Here is a 14,342-nt window from a genome sequence, read left to right on the forward strand (position 1 = left end):
TTCGGCGAGTTATATTTTTATAATACACTACGACAATTCGCCGGTATAAGCTGTGGGTGTAAGGGTGTAGTAGACTATCCTGCTGATTTGCTATATATGCGAGTAGATACAAACAGGCAACGCAACAATTTGGTATTTTCATTGCAAATAACAGAAGACGAATCATTCGGCATTTGAACGCCATGAAGTGAAGTCAAAAAATAAATTGCTCGTTCAAATCGAGAAAAAAATAAGAAAAAAGTTAAATTATGTGTTGAAAGAGTTAAAGCTCCAAACCTTAAATGGTTTAATAAATAAAAAAAAAAAATTAAAAAAAATTGTTAAAAGAAAAAAATCATATAAAAAATTAATATAATAAAAGAAAACATCATGTTTGGAAAAATAAATATAATAATTCTAACTCTACTTTGGATTAGTAATTCCTATACATCAGGTAACTAAAATTATATGCAAAAAAAAATAATAAAAAATATCAATTAATGTATCCATTCCTACAATCATCAGAGCAATTAATTTACTAATTCTGTGAATTTTCGCCATAATTAACTATGCTATTACTTTTATATGAAATTCTCTATCACTCTGCAAAATAAGTCGTCGACAGATATTGAGCAATAGAGCCATAAAAATAATAATAAAATGGGTGCGACAGCTGTGAGAGATTAGATTGAACGCACAAAATGTGCAAAGAAATCTCAATAACTGTCAATCTCTGTGTATAGTGCTGCAAGTGATAAAAAGGTGATAACAATAAAAGTGACCGATTTTATGTTTCGTGTGATTACTGTATATAACTGATCAATAATACAATCAAGACTTTTTCTTAATTAATTGGGAGAATTGCGCGGTATAGAACAAATAGAAAGAAATGTGTTGGTGTTTTGAAAAAACTTTTTTCATTTTAAAAAAAAATTATGGAAAGTTATTTGCTATTGCTTATTTCTTTATTTTTATTAATCGTTTCTCTTTTACTTGTTTTTTTTTATCATAAATCGAAAATCGAAAAATTCAAACAAATTTAAAATAAAATCCTTTTGAGTAAGATTTATGATAGGAATTTTGTATAAATTTATATAAAACATTGGAAAATTTCAACAAAAGTTTCGTTTATTATAAGATGATTCATCTAGATAAATTGATATTCAATTCATTTATAGGGGATCGTCCTCACATTGTTTTTATTTATAAAAAAATATAACATTTTATTTACCATTATTTGACAAGAGTAAGATTCCTAAAAATGAATAAAATAAACAAATTTCCCTTTCGGTGAGATGTTTTTCTTATTCATATTTTGAGGATTTACGGGGATGAGAATAAAAATATTTTTTCATGAGTCATGCGACTCCCCTTGAAAGCATTTTACGTGATTAAGTCATTTGTATGATGATGCTGCTACTCTTCTATCTTTTTTCTCGTCTAATAAATTTGAACAAAAACTATTGCAAATTCAGTTTTCTCTATACATTCATGCGCAATTTTTGTTTATTTCACAATAAATTACAGCATTTGAGTTGAAATTGCCACAAATTACCCTCTTCGTCCGTTATCTACATTTTTGATGTTTTTTGTGAATTTTCGTCTGAAATCGTTATTATAAAACCTTCTCATATCAAAAAAGAATGAAACGTTGTTTTTCTCTTAAAAAATGTCAAAAATCTCAACAAAAGATTCATTTGTGCGTTAGCATGACGACCAACGATGGCAAATAACAGACATCCAAGGTCTAACATATGAATGTCACATAAGTGAAAAAAATTAAGAAATATTCTATTCAACGCTCAAGGACTAGAGCTACAATTTTCCAATAAAAAAGAGGAAACATAAAAATGAAGTAAAAATAATAACGATAAAAATAATACTTGTATAATAATGTGTCTCAGTTGCAGCAAATTCAACATTTATTGTAATATAATAACAAACTACTGTACTTTTTTTTTTGCTTTTTATCTGCTTTATTATCAATTCTCAGTAGTTTTCAAACAATAGAAGTCACATGAGATACTAACAGAGATATCTGAATCTGATTCTTACACGGATTCAATTTGAAAGAAAAATCCCCCTCAACTTTTTCTTTACTATAGACAATGGTAGTGCAAAAAGATTTTCCGTGTGTGTATCTAATATACTTACATATAAATGATTTGATTTTCACAATACGAAATTTGTTATTTTTCTTTAATTTCCTGCCTCCATATTCCTCTTTTTGTTCTCAAATCATTTTGTTTTGGTACTATAAGAAATCAGATAAAACATAAACACAATCACAAAATATATCAAAGAATGGATGGTTCAATATCCTTAGGCACTACAAAATAAATATTTTTTAAAAAGCTTATGAAAATCTTTTAATTTGGAAAAACGTCATTTAATTAGATTTTTCCCTTAAAAACATTCTTTGCCTTAAAATTGAATATTTAATTTGTCTTCTCAGTTAAACACTCAGTCTGATCCTAATTATCATTTTTTTCAAAATCTACATTCAATTTTGGAACCTATCATTTTCTGCCAAGGAAACAACTCAAGGAAAAAAGCAAAAAAAAAATGAGGATACTAAATACCTACTTCCAACTTATTGACAATGATATAAAAATAGTTTATCTTATTTATCTTAGTCCTTGAAAGACCGAAGAGTAAACAGCAAATAAATTGTAAAAGATAAGAGAAAGTTGACGAGTCTGTTTGTCAATTTTGTGTCAATTCTGTTTGTTTCGTAACACAAATCGATACATACTACGATTTAATTAAAAAATCGTTCCTTTGTTTAATGAGTTGAATTTTAAGAATGATATCTTTTAGAAAATCGAATGAAATTGACCTTGTTTTTATCTAAAATTATCGCATAATAACTCATGGAAGTGAGTGATTGTGAGAAATAAAGAATGAGGTTGCGAGAAATATTGTATCAAATAAGGCGATTAAATTTTATTTTTTGACTTTTTGTTAACCCCCTCGAAATAAAATGGAAAATTTTAGCAGTTTTTATGATATTTTTTAAAATATAAATTTGATTTAGAAAACTTTCATTATGTCGTTGAAATAAAACAATCCTACGTTTTCTTTAATTTTGACAAAATTTAGACAAAAATAAATTTAAAGCAAATATTACTGAATATTTACGGTTAGAACCTTAAAATAATAGCGTGAAAAAATTAAGTAAAATTTTTCTCCTTCTTTAACAAATGTCTGATACGACAAAAAATAAAATAATTAAATTTAGTCGCCTAAATGACAAACAGGATTATAAACTACAACAGCAACAACATCATTATTAAACAATGGGATAAGTCAGGACAGAAATTTGCATTAATTTCACATTAATGTTTATACAATTTGTGTGTATGTATTTATTTATAACATTATCGAGCCAGTGAGATTCAATATTATCGCCAACAAAATTATTAAATTTTTATCATTTACAGGAACTCAAGTGTATACTCCACTAAGCCAAATTGGAATATCCATCCCAAATGCTCCCGACACTCTTGCCATCCTGCGAGGAATTCCGTTAACGAAATTGCATGTGGAACAATATATTGATACAAATCACATTCACTACTTTTACTACGAAATCGAGCCAGGTAACACTGGCGCCTTGCGTATCGATAAGAAGACAGGTGAACTCTGGATCGGTCCTAATTTTACTGCAGTCGAGGACACCACAACTATACTAATCAACGTTAAATCTGACCTGAAAGTTGTCCTTGCAAGAATTAGTGTAACCTTGACACCCATTGAACCTGCAAATGTGGAGGAGTTTTGTGACAAATACACCTCAAAATTATGTTTTTTCGATTCTGTTTTGTACAATATCCCGGAAAATAATCGTTTGATGGAAGAAGTGGGCGTACTTGGACCGACAGCATATAAAAAGATATGTCCACAGGCCACAATTGAATATGCTATGATGAATGGTGAGTTGATGAATTATTCGTTTTACTTTTTAAATTATTTATATGTTTGTGTGTACAACCAAAGGTACTGATTATTTCACCGTCATTAATGACACTCTGATAACAAAGAACGCATTGGATCACGAAAATTTCAATCCTGGACCAGAGATAACGATTAAAGTTCAATGCAACGTTCAATCCCATGCAAAATCAACAATTCACACTCATTTTCATACATTTGCCGTTAATATTTTGGATTTGAATGATAATGGGCCAGTTGAACAAGTACCAGATAAAATTTTCGAAGCAAAAGTGGAATTCTCACAATTTAGAAAGGTAAATATTTTTTTTGTCTTTTACTGAAACTGACCTAAAAAATGAAATGGGATTTGAATTGACTGACAAAAGCTCACCTTTGCCAATAAATTTTGTGGTTTCCACCCGCACACCACAATATCCTAGAGGGACTTGAAGTTCAAATATTACGCACCTTATTTTTGTAGACCAATATGTTAATGAAACCCGATCCACGCATCCGTCAGAATATATATTTTTTTGGACGTATGTTTATTAGTCCTTCGTTAATTTTACTCACATTACTCGGAACACAGTTTTTGTCAATTTTTATGTCATGTTGCAAAAAATTGTCATTGTGGGAATTCAATGAATTTGCATTGCTAGAAAAATATAGAGCACTAGTAGATAAATTTGATAAAGACATGCCATATTTTTTTTAATAGAATATTATCTTGATTAGCTTATTTAATTAATTCATGTTAAAATAGGTTATGCAAGTACAAACAGCTTAACCTTTTATTTTACTTAACTAAATTTTCTAATCTACAAAATAAATTGATTTCCATTTACCTTTACGTAATTATAATTTAATGAAACCATTAAACAGGTAATTTGCACCATTTCTTCGTCCTACATTCTGACGTACATTTTAATAAATATCACACTCTTCTTGCCTATCCAACCTATTTCCATTAAGTCACGTCTATCTTCATTTTACTCGCGTAGCATCAACATCATCGACATTAAAATCGATGTGAAATTTTACTCCTTTTTTAGCTTTCTAGCAATAAAATTATAAAAATAAATGGATAACGATACATCCAATGGACGGATAATGATACTGACGATAATAATAATGAAAGTAAAAAATGTATAAACTAGTCCTGCAAAAGTGACATCATTTGTCGTGTTTCTGTGTGCACGGGCAAATATTTGCATTTAAAGTTTTTTGTATCCATGATGGGCTTCTCGTACAATTTTTCATGAACAGAAAATTTACTTTACAATCCATTTAGAAATTTTATTAACGAATTTTATTGCTGTGAATTATTATTGTGTGTCTCGTTAGTTTTTAAAAAACGAGAGAGCATGATGAGAAAAAAGACAAATTTTTGCTTTGTAGACTTTTCATTATTATGCTAATTTTAGTGGCTATCATTTTAATAGAAGGGAGACAAGAAACTGGTTTAGGAAAAATTTGTTGAGTCTGTTAAATGGAAGTAAGTTCGAATAACAAATAAACATCTTTCGTATTTAAATACATTCCATCTCACATATACTTACTCTACATTCAAACAAGTAAAAAGAAATCTTACAATTCTGCAACATTTTTCTAATTCACATAATTGATTTTTAAAATAATGCAAATCCATGGTACAAATGTGGGGTTATCGCCCCCACACAAAGAAATATATAAATTTTCAGATCATTTTGTATCACTTTATAAAAAGTGCGTGTTATGCTGTCGTTTACAGCTTAAACAAAATTTATTTAAAGTGACAATATGAACACTGCTTTTTCCAGTAAAAAATATCAACGCATATTAAAATCATGATAAGAAAACCACGTTAAAGCATTTTAATAATAATTTTGCGCCCGGAAAATGTTTTCAACATACTCTATCATAATATGATTAAATCATCTTAAGAGTGTTTGTATGCAAATATTAAAACTTGTGAAGGAATTTCAAAATATTTTCTTAACAGCAAAGTGGCAACGAACAAAATTTCAGGAAATGCTGGTTCATTCTTTTTACTGCTTGATATGTGACATGTCTCTTTTAAGATGATGCTAGAAAATTTTTATCATGGCCGCATTCTTTTTCTTACAATACCAAGGCATTCGTGGTTTATGACCCATTTTTATTGCATTATGTGAGAATGCAGCGGAAAAAAAACTAACAAAAGATGTGGTAATTTTTTCACACTTCATACGGAATCGCAATGGCACTTTGGCGTCAAGAAGATTAGTGAATTTAGTTTTTTGACGTCTTAGTTTTTTTTGTTGAATTTAATTTAATTTAATATTCAGGTCGCTTTAAATAAAGTCCGATGCCTCAATCTCCCAAAAAGTAAAAGAGTAAAAAAAAATATCTAAATGTTTTTTAAATTTATTGTACCTCTCCGGAAAAATGGTTGGACAAAAGCTTTAAAATAAATTTATGAACAGCGTTAATATACGTATTAAAAAAAAACAATTGAAACATTACAAATTAACTTCTAAATTAATTTCTATCTGGAAGTCACGTACTTAAGTCAAATATTTGACGTAATCCAATGTTTAGTTTAGATATGTGATTAATAAATTTATTTTATGTTGATAAATAAATAAATTAAGTGTTGAAAAAGTGCGAAATGTGCCTTGGACAATTACCAAGGGATTATAAAAATGCAAGGCATTATATACCTTCTAAAAACTACAATTTGCGGACAAAGCACGTGATGTTGAAACAAATATTCATTGCAAGAAATAGGACACGACAATGCCCTGCAGTTGGACCGAGATACACACGTTCAGCCACGACAACGCGTGGGCTATTTCGTTGAATCAAACGTATAATAAAAAGGACATTGAATGTACATTTATGTCTCGTCTCCATAGATAAACAAGGGACATAAATCGATCTTTTAAAGGTGTGGAATATTTTTTTTTTCAGAAAATTAATTAGGGAAAATTTAATTAAATGCTTTTTGTTTGTTCACTTGCGTGTATTTGGCTCCCCCTTTCACTTTAATGTACGCCTTTTAGACTGCGTTTTTAGTTTTGACACATTTTTTTCTAAAAGACATGCCAATTTGTACGAAATTTGTGTCTATGAATGTCTTAGTAAACATCCTGTCGTAATTTCGATTGATTTTGTCTCGAATATTCTAAAGCAAATTTACTTTCTGTGTTCATGATATTATGTTACACATCAATCCAAATATTGATGTGAACGTTAACCCAAAATTAGGTGACAAATTGGCTGATAGGCAAATATAATCCAATTATTTTCATATCAAAGCATACCAAAGAGCAAAGAGAAATTACTTATGAAATATTTTTATAAATTATAGACGGAAGACAAATTTTAACAAGAATTCGTTTCTAAAAAAAAACTACAGATAATATCGTTTTTAGGATAAAAATAAAAAAGAATAGCATTTATACTTTATAGTTGACCGGTCCTCTGGAAATATATTTGGTTTTCTTAATATTTAATATGATACTTTATGCAAATAAATTTAGGCGAATAATGTCTTCAAATGTAAGCTCAAAATTGAAAAAAAAAATCAAAATAGGAATAGTTTTTTTTTTTGTCAAAACTTTTGTGACAGAAATTAGGTTAAATTGAAATAAATTAGCTTTTATTAAAAATTAATTATTTCTGTTACAGAATTTTTGCTATTAAATATTTTAAGAATTGTCAATTTGGTATCAGTATTAATTTTATGCTGAGGACTAAAGTATAACATTATATATGTTTGCCAAATTAAATAAAATTCAAAAATTGTTTGTATTTCAATAAAAATTCAATTTGTATAAATATTAATATTATCAATTCCGTGCAATAATTCTGTATGGTTTTTAATATCATAACAACACATACATATTTGATATCCATCCATTTACGGTGATATATTCTTCGTCAAATAAAAACCAAAAATTAAGCTGAAATTCATTGGAATGCACCATATAGATTTTTATTTGATTTAATTCAAGTGATACGACGAAAGCAAATAAATTAAGGAAGGATACGTTGGTATGTGAGAAAAGGAAGGGGGATCCAAAATGCACAAAAAATCTACATTTATGTGGTTTTAGTAAAGCAAAAAAAAGTAACGGATATCATGGTTAGGGGGAGAACGCTTTTATACATAAGTGTGTGTGTCCAGACTATTAACTGCTGTTCAACATGAAAATTGAATTATTTTTGCAATATTTTGGAAGTGATTTGATTGAATTTGCAACAAAAGACTAATATTTTTATGTAGTCCTTAGTTTTTGATGTTTTGAAAGAAAATACAAAAAAATATGATTCATTTATCTTTTTCCTTTCTTTCAGGATGACGAACTCAAACATGATAGCATCATCTTTCTAGATGCCGATAGTTTGCCCGTTAATTACAACATGAGATTTTATATGGAAAACGATACTTTACACGCATTAAGACCTCTTTGTACTCCATATGAGCACGACTCGGATAGCAATGGTCCTAAACAAACCGTTTACAATTGCAGTAAGTCACTTTTTTTTTTACTATATATTACAAATATTCTAAAAGCTTTTTTAATTTACAGAGATTGTATTTGACAAATTCGGATTAATACCCAGTTTTCCGTATTGCGTAGCTTTGAAGGCATTCGATACGAAAATCATCAGCTCTGTATCTCCATTGGTAATATAAATTTCAGCATCTTCAAGAATATTTTTTTTTATCTGTAATAAAAATCATTATAGGCACGTTCAAAAATTTGTCTTGTCTCGTCAAATAAAACAAAATCAAGATTGGATAATGAATTGCCGCGAGCCGAGCCGTTAAAAGCTCTTCGAATGACTGAGACCGATGGCAGTAGCAGTATTGAGATCGATGAAATTTATCCGTCGCGTCCCAAAAAAAATAAAGTTAAACGTGGCGCCGAAAGAATTTCCTATCCCAAAAATGTTACTTTGTACAAAAGTGCAACTAATTTTTCTCGAGTCGTGCAACCAATTAATTTGACGGACTTTGCTAAAAGTGACTTTAAACTGAACTTTGGATTCAAACTCACGAGCAATGGAATCGAGGGGCTAAATATCACTAAAAATGGTGGAATCGTATACGTTTGGTCACCGGAAAAAATTAGGAATACTCTGAAAGGCATCTATCAAATAACGATCTCATGGCAAAATTATTCAACAAATGTTGATTTGCATTTGCAAGAAGGCAATCGTTCGAAAAAAGATCAATTGGAGCTCATGAGTTGCGCTGAAATGTATGACGAACATTTATGTGTGACGCAAGTATCTTACGGGACCCCTAACGGACATTGTCAATGGCGAGCTCCGATAAACAGCTCAAAGTTATCTAGAGTTTATGGAACTTGTAGTACAGACTTGGAACATTGTCCAAATAATTATTGTGATCCCTTGGAAGCGCTTGGTGAGCGGTTGAATCACGATATTTGCCCGCAAGATTGTTCAAAAATAGCGTATCACGGTGGATTCATTAATAAAGACACGGGTCAGGGCATTACAAGCGGATCTGGTATTTGCACGTGCCAGGTAGGGAAATGTTCGTGCATGCCTTTGTCAGCTTGGGAAAAATCTGCTGCGACGACTTCGGAGCCTTTTGCCGCGGGAACAAAACAACGAATTGTAGAAGAAAAGAAAAGAGAAGCACATTATGGAGATCACGTGTGGATGATTGTTGCTTCTGCAGTTTTCTTCGTAATATTCCTTTTAATATATGCCATGTTTGCCGTTCGTAACAAAAGTTATAAACGAAAACTAAAAGAACAGGAATTGATGCACATTGAGAAACTCAAGAATGAGCCTCGTATAATAAACATTGAGATTCCACTTTCCAGCACGGAAGATGGCAAAATCAAATATAACTTTGATGCCAAGTGGGAGGTCAAACGGGAAAACATCATTCTGGAAGATACAATCGGCGAAGGTGAATTTGGAAAAGTTTTTCGTGGACAAGCACTTCATCTACCCTTCACAAGCACTGTCAATACGACGGTTGCCGTCAAAATGCTTAAAACAGGAGCCAATAATTTCGAACTTCTCGCACTCATGTCCGAATATGAAATGCTTCAGGATTTATCGCATCCCAACGTCATCAAGCTTCTTGGGGCATGTACAACTGCCGAGACTCCCCTCTTGATTATTGAATATTGTCACTTTGGATCATTGAAAAATTTCCTTCGAATGTCACGAAAAGCTGGAACGCAAAACGAATACATCAATCAAGTTGAGCCAATCACCGAAAAGGACGTTCTGTCGTTTGCCTGGCAAATCAGTAAGGGAATGTCCTATCTGGCTGACATGAAGTTGGTGCATCGTGACTTGGCAGCGAGAAATGTTCTCGTGACTGAAGGAAAAATTTGTAAAATTTCCGATTTTGGCTTGACAAGAGATATTTATGAGGATGATGCGTATTTGAAAAAGAGCAAAGATAGAGTTCCAGTAAAGTGGATGGCTCCTGAATCGTTGTCAGACCAAGTTTATACAATAAAATCTGACGTGTGGGCTTATGCAGTACTCTGTTGGGAAATCATAACTTTAGGAGCATGTCCATATGCAGCGGTTCCATTACAAAACTTGTATAGTTTACTGATTTCTGGTTATCGCATGCCCCGGCCCAATAATTGTTCGGAAGAAATGTAAGAAAAAAATTATTATTCTAAAATATCTTTTTTTTTTGTAAATTCGAAAATTTGATTGCTTTATTCTAAAACCGTTTTTCTTTAGGATTTATTTTTTTTTATTTTGATTCTTAAATGAGACATTGAACAAAACTATAAAAATCTTATCTGTATTAAATATTTTATTTTTATATTTTAGATATTCGATCATCCAGTCTTGTTGGGTAATTGAACCCCAAAAGCGTCCCACTTTCGACAGTCTCATGAAAAAATGGGAAGAGCTCTTGACCCGTGGTGCTAAATACTTGGAAATGTCGATTCCTGAGAGTCCGTTAAAAACTGTTGATGACGATGACGGAAAAATTACGGAAACCAGTGAGGTGCCAAGCGAAGATTCCAGCACGGAGACCGACGTGATGTTGCGAAATCCAGAGCCGTCTGCACCAATTGAAGATCCCAGTTTGTGCGAACCTCTATGGACTCCTCCATTGTTCGATTCCCCCGAAATCAAAGGCATCGATAATCGCAGATATTTCGGCGATAATGTAACAATCAAGAGCTGGCAGGCTGGATATGACTTCCCAAAGCCATTCGGTGAACCCAAAACCAAAGAAACAGGTTGTAAACGGTACGAAAATGAACCACCCAAGAAACTTTCATGGTCCAGATTGTCACATCCTGATTTGAAGTCTGAACTCAACAAGGCAAACTGCTATGATGTGCCAATAAATTCGAACAAACGTGTGCAGTCTTATCTGGAAATGGATAAACTGGACCAACACGTACAAAATAACTTGAAAAATGAGGAAAAAGCACAAAAGTTGAGTAAAAATTTGGATGGAATTTCATTTACATTTGTTTCAAATTGATATTTGAAAGAAGATGAAAGCTAAATTTTGTTATTATTTGTCATTACATACATTGAAAGTGTAATATTTTATTATAAGAATTGATATGCCTTAGAAAAAAACTTTGATAGTATAGTTTTAAGTTTTGTTCGAATTCCGAACTATTTTGCTTTAAATGTTCCCGTAAAAGCATGAAAGACTACACAAGAATACTGCCTGGACGCGAATTTTGTGCAAATTTTGTTAGTTTGTAAGTGATTGAAAAGACTAGAATACTAAGAATGATTTTGCTAGTCAACTCTAGATATATAAGTGCTTCTCCTACTATTATATTGATAAGGCTTTTGATATTAAATAACCAAAGAATTATTATTATTGTACCCCTACTAAATAATCACTTTCTTAATGTTTACACGTATTTATTAAAAACAACAACAAAAATAAATGTTGGTTATCATTATTCAACAAAATAAAAGAAAAATCATCATCAGTTTTATTTCTCAGTTGTCCGGAACAAGCAAATTCAAATTCGCTGAGCCGCTTATATTGCCGATGAATGTTTCTTCGTCACCTCTAATCGACAATTGCTCTCCCACTTTTACCGTTTTTTCTGGCATCATTGACGTCCTGTCCCATCTGGAGGACGAACATATTTTACACGCTAATTTGGGAATTCTATGTAAACTGATAGTTCGATAACCACAATCATGGCACTTGAAGAAGCGTTTTTCTGCCTCTCTAATTTTTAATGGGTGGCGTTCTTCCTTGCACCGATCTGCAGCTGATAATGCTACGTATTTGCAGGTCAAACAAATAACAGCCTTGCATGCAACTTTTGTTGTATTCAACATTTTTTCTTCCATTGCTTCTTTTTTCTCGAGATTGGTAAAATATTTATCTTGTCTCTCCAGTTCTTTTACTTCGAGGATATCGTTGTGACTTGAAGTAGCGTTCATAATTCGCAAGAGACGTTCTCGTTTAGCATTTTCTTCATTAGCCTAAAAAAAATTAAAGTATTTTTATCGAAATGGATTTAATTTGAAAGCCTGTAAAATCACAGATAACTTGTTCTCGTTCAATTTTGCGACTTCATCCTGATTTTTTCTATTAAACTTCAAAATGTTCAGAAAAAATCATTCAAATTTCCGAATTTCTTACCTTATCAATTTTCTGTTTCTTAACATCCTGTTCTAAACCAGTCAAATTTTGGTCGAGTTCTTCTAAAGCCCGCTTCTTGCCTGCTTCAGTGCCTCTGTGCTTGATGAAATTCGGATTAGCTTTTTCTATTGGTTTATTTTTGAGTAAATTAATTGCATGTTGTTTGGCAATCATTGCCTGTTTCGATGACATTGAGAGGTCAACCGTGAAATTTCCACTGGAAAGCTTTGGGGCAGCCAATTGTCGCTTTTGTGAAGAAAACAACAATTCTTGCGTCTTTTGGTTCTTCCAAGAATCGGGAGCAGGTGGTGGAGGAGTTTGAGTCGCTGTTTTACTTGCCAAAGTGTTTATTTTGGGAGAATTATGAGATTGCGGCGATGATAACGAAGTTGAAGATAAATTTAGCTCAGAAGGTCCACCCAACAAAGCAAGTCGTTCCAAATCTCTTTTCCTTTGTTTGACATCAATTTCGTGTCTTTCGGCACCCAATCGACTCTTTGGTTTACTCGTGGCATCTGGAACTGACGTCGGTGCCCTTGGAGTTGGTCCGTTTGGACTTTGATAATATTCCGACAAGGTCATTAGTCTATGTTGATCTTTCGCGACTTGTTTTGCATTTTTCTTAGCTGGAATCGCTGAAAAGGACTGTCCCCCGTAAAAAACCTCATTCTTCCCTAAAATTTTGTTTCGAAGTTCGTTCAAACCACGACCAGCTGTCGACGATTGAATATCACTGCGTTTCGAGGCTTTGCTATACTCTTGTTTGACGTGAAAAACGCAATATTCGCAATCCGTTAAATTTACTATTGACTGACATTGTTCGCCGTTCTTCGTTTTACTGCGACATTTGCCTAGATCTCTGCTCTGTCCCAGAAGCATAATTTTTTGAGCATTGTCTACGGAGAGAACTGCCTCTTCTTTATTCTCGTCCTTTCGTTCCAAAACCCCGGGATTCAGAATCCCAATGACCATTCCTTCTGGTGTTTTCCATAATTCGTTGTGTGCTGCCTTGAACAAGAACACCGTGACAATTTTCATGCCCGGTCGTAGGTCAGACAGTTTCCAAATACTAAATTTAGCTCCTTTTTTCGATTCTTTCACGGCTTTTGAAATTATCGCTCCGGCAACTACCCAATCTTTACTCAAATCTCCACCTTGCTCCGTGTGATAACGAATGCGAGCGAAACTGACGGGAGTTCGATTTTGCATTCGTTCGACTAACATTGCACTCGAAATGAGAGGCTGTTTAATTCGCATCCCAAATACCGGATCCGTATAAATTGTCGTTTTTTCGAAGAATTTGGTGATTGGAGCTGGTTTGGTGTCCGTCGATGTCGTAGCCTTTTGTTTGAAAGAGTTTGAAGGACCGATTACACCGACACGAGACGTAGTCCCCGTTTTCAACGCTGTCGTTACTTCATGTGAGATTCTTCGATCTTTTTGTTCTTCTTCCTTCTTCTTGAGACTTGCACTGATGTCACGTCCATATTCGTTGTATTTTTGTTCCAGAAAGTTTCGGACGTCCTCATCATCACTGGAATCTCGGTCTGGGTCGTGCACCAAAGATTTAGTTTCTTTTGCTTCCTCCGATAGCAGGTCCAATAAAACTTTTTCTCGCTCAATGTCCGACGAATTGGCCTTCGTTGCTACAGTCGAGCTTGAGGTAGCCTCTTCATCCAGGAATATTTGTTCTAATTCGTCGAGTTCAGGGTCATGTTCTTCGTTCAAGGCTTTTGTATCGTTGTTTTCCATTTTCTTTTAAGTTAAAAAAAGGCAAAAGCTCAAATTGTTTTTTTAGAGAGTGATGAAAATA

At 32.6% G+C, this 14,342-nt stretch overlaps 2 protein-coding genes across 2 annotated transcripts; one reads left to right on the forward strand and one right to left on the reverse strand.

Annotated features, from left to right (window-relative positions):
* The first annotated feature begins 200 nt into the window (after positions 1 to 200).
* LOC134830049 (uncharacterized) lies at positions 201 to 11,802 on the forward strand. The gene is made up of 7 exons (XM_063843404.1): positions 201 to 433; positions 3,423 to 3,914; positions 3,979 to 4,229; positions 8,236 to 8,410; positions 8,472 to 8,569; positions 8,632 to 10,541; positions 10,723 to 11,802. The coding sequence occupies exons 1-7, from the start codon at positions 370 to 372 to the stop codon at positions 11,390 to 11,392; spliced, it is 3,660 nt and encodes a 1,219-aa protein (XP_063699474.1). The 5' UTR covers positions 201 to 369; the 3' UTR covers positions 11,393 to 11,802.
* LOC134830050 (protein MCM10 homolog) lies at positions 11,776 to 14,296 on the reverse strand. Its single transcript, XM_063843405.1, has 2 exons — positions 12,530 to 14,296; positions 11,776 to 12,369 (listed from the first exon to the last, which is right to left on the reverse strand). Exons 1-2 carry the CDS (start codon positions 14,279 to 14,281, stop codon positions 11,872 to 11,874), a joined length of 2,250 nt encoding a protein of 749 aa, XP_063699475.1. The 5' UTR covers positions 14,282 to 14,296; the 3' UTR covers positions 11,776 to 11,871.
* Positions 14,297 to 14,342: the final 46 nt, after the last annotated feature.

Source organism: Culicoides brevitarsis, chromosome 2, assembly GCF_036172545.1.
Source record: "Culicoides brevitarsis isolate CSIRO-B50_1 chromosome 2, AGI_CSIRO_Cbre_v1, whole genome shotgun sequence".
Classification (NCBI taxonomy): Eukaryota; Metazoa; Arthropoda; class Insecta; order Diptera; family Ceratopogonidae; genus Culicoides; species Culicoides brevitarsis.

Excerpts from the sequence above, each read along its gene's own strand:
- LOC134830049 (XM_063843404.1), top strand. The coding sequence starts at position 370 with ATGTTTGGAAAAATAAATATAATAATTCTAACTCTACTTTGGATTAGT. Across the intron at positions 4,230-8,235 it reads AATTCTCACAATTTAGAAAG|GATGACGAACTCAAACATGA; the intron begins GTAAATATTTTT and ends CCTTTCTTTCAG. Across the intron at positions 8,570-8,631 it reads TCAGCTCTGTATCTCCATTG|GCACGTTCAAAAATTTGTCT; the intron begins GTAATATAAATT and ends AAATCATTATAG.
- LOC134830050 (XM_063843405.1), bottom strand. The coding sequence starts at position 14,281 with ATGGAAAACAACGATACAAAAGCCTTGAACGAAGAACATGACCCTGAA. Across the intron at positions 12,370-12,529 it reads AGAAACAGAAAATTGATAAG|GCTAATGAAGAAAATGCTAA; the intron begins GTAAGAAATTCG and ends AATTTTTTTTAG.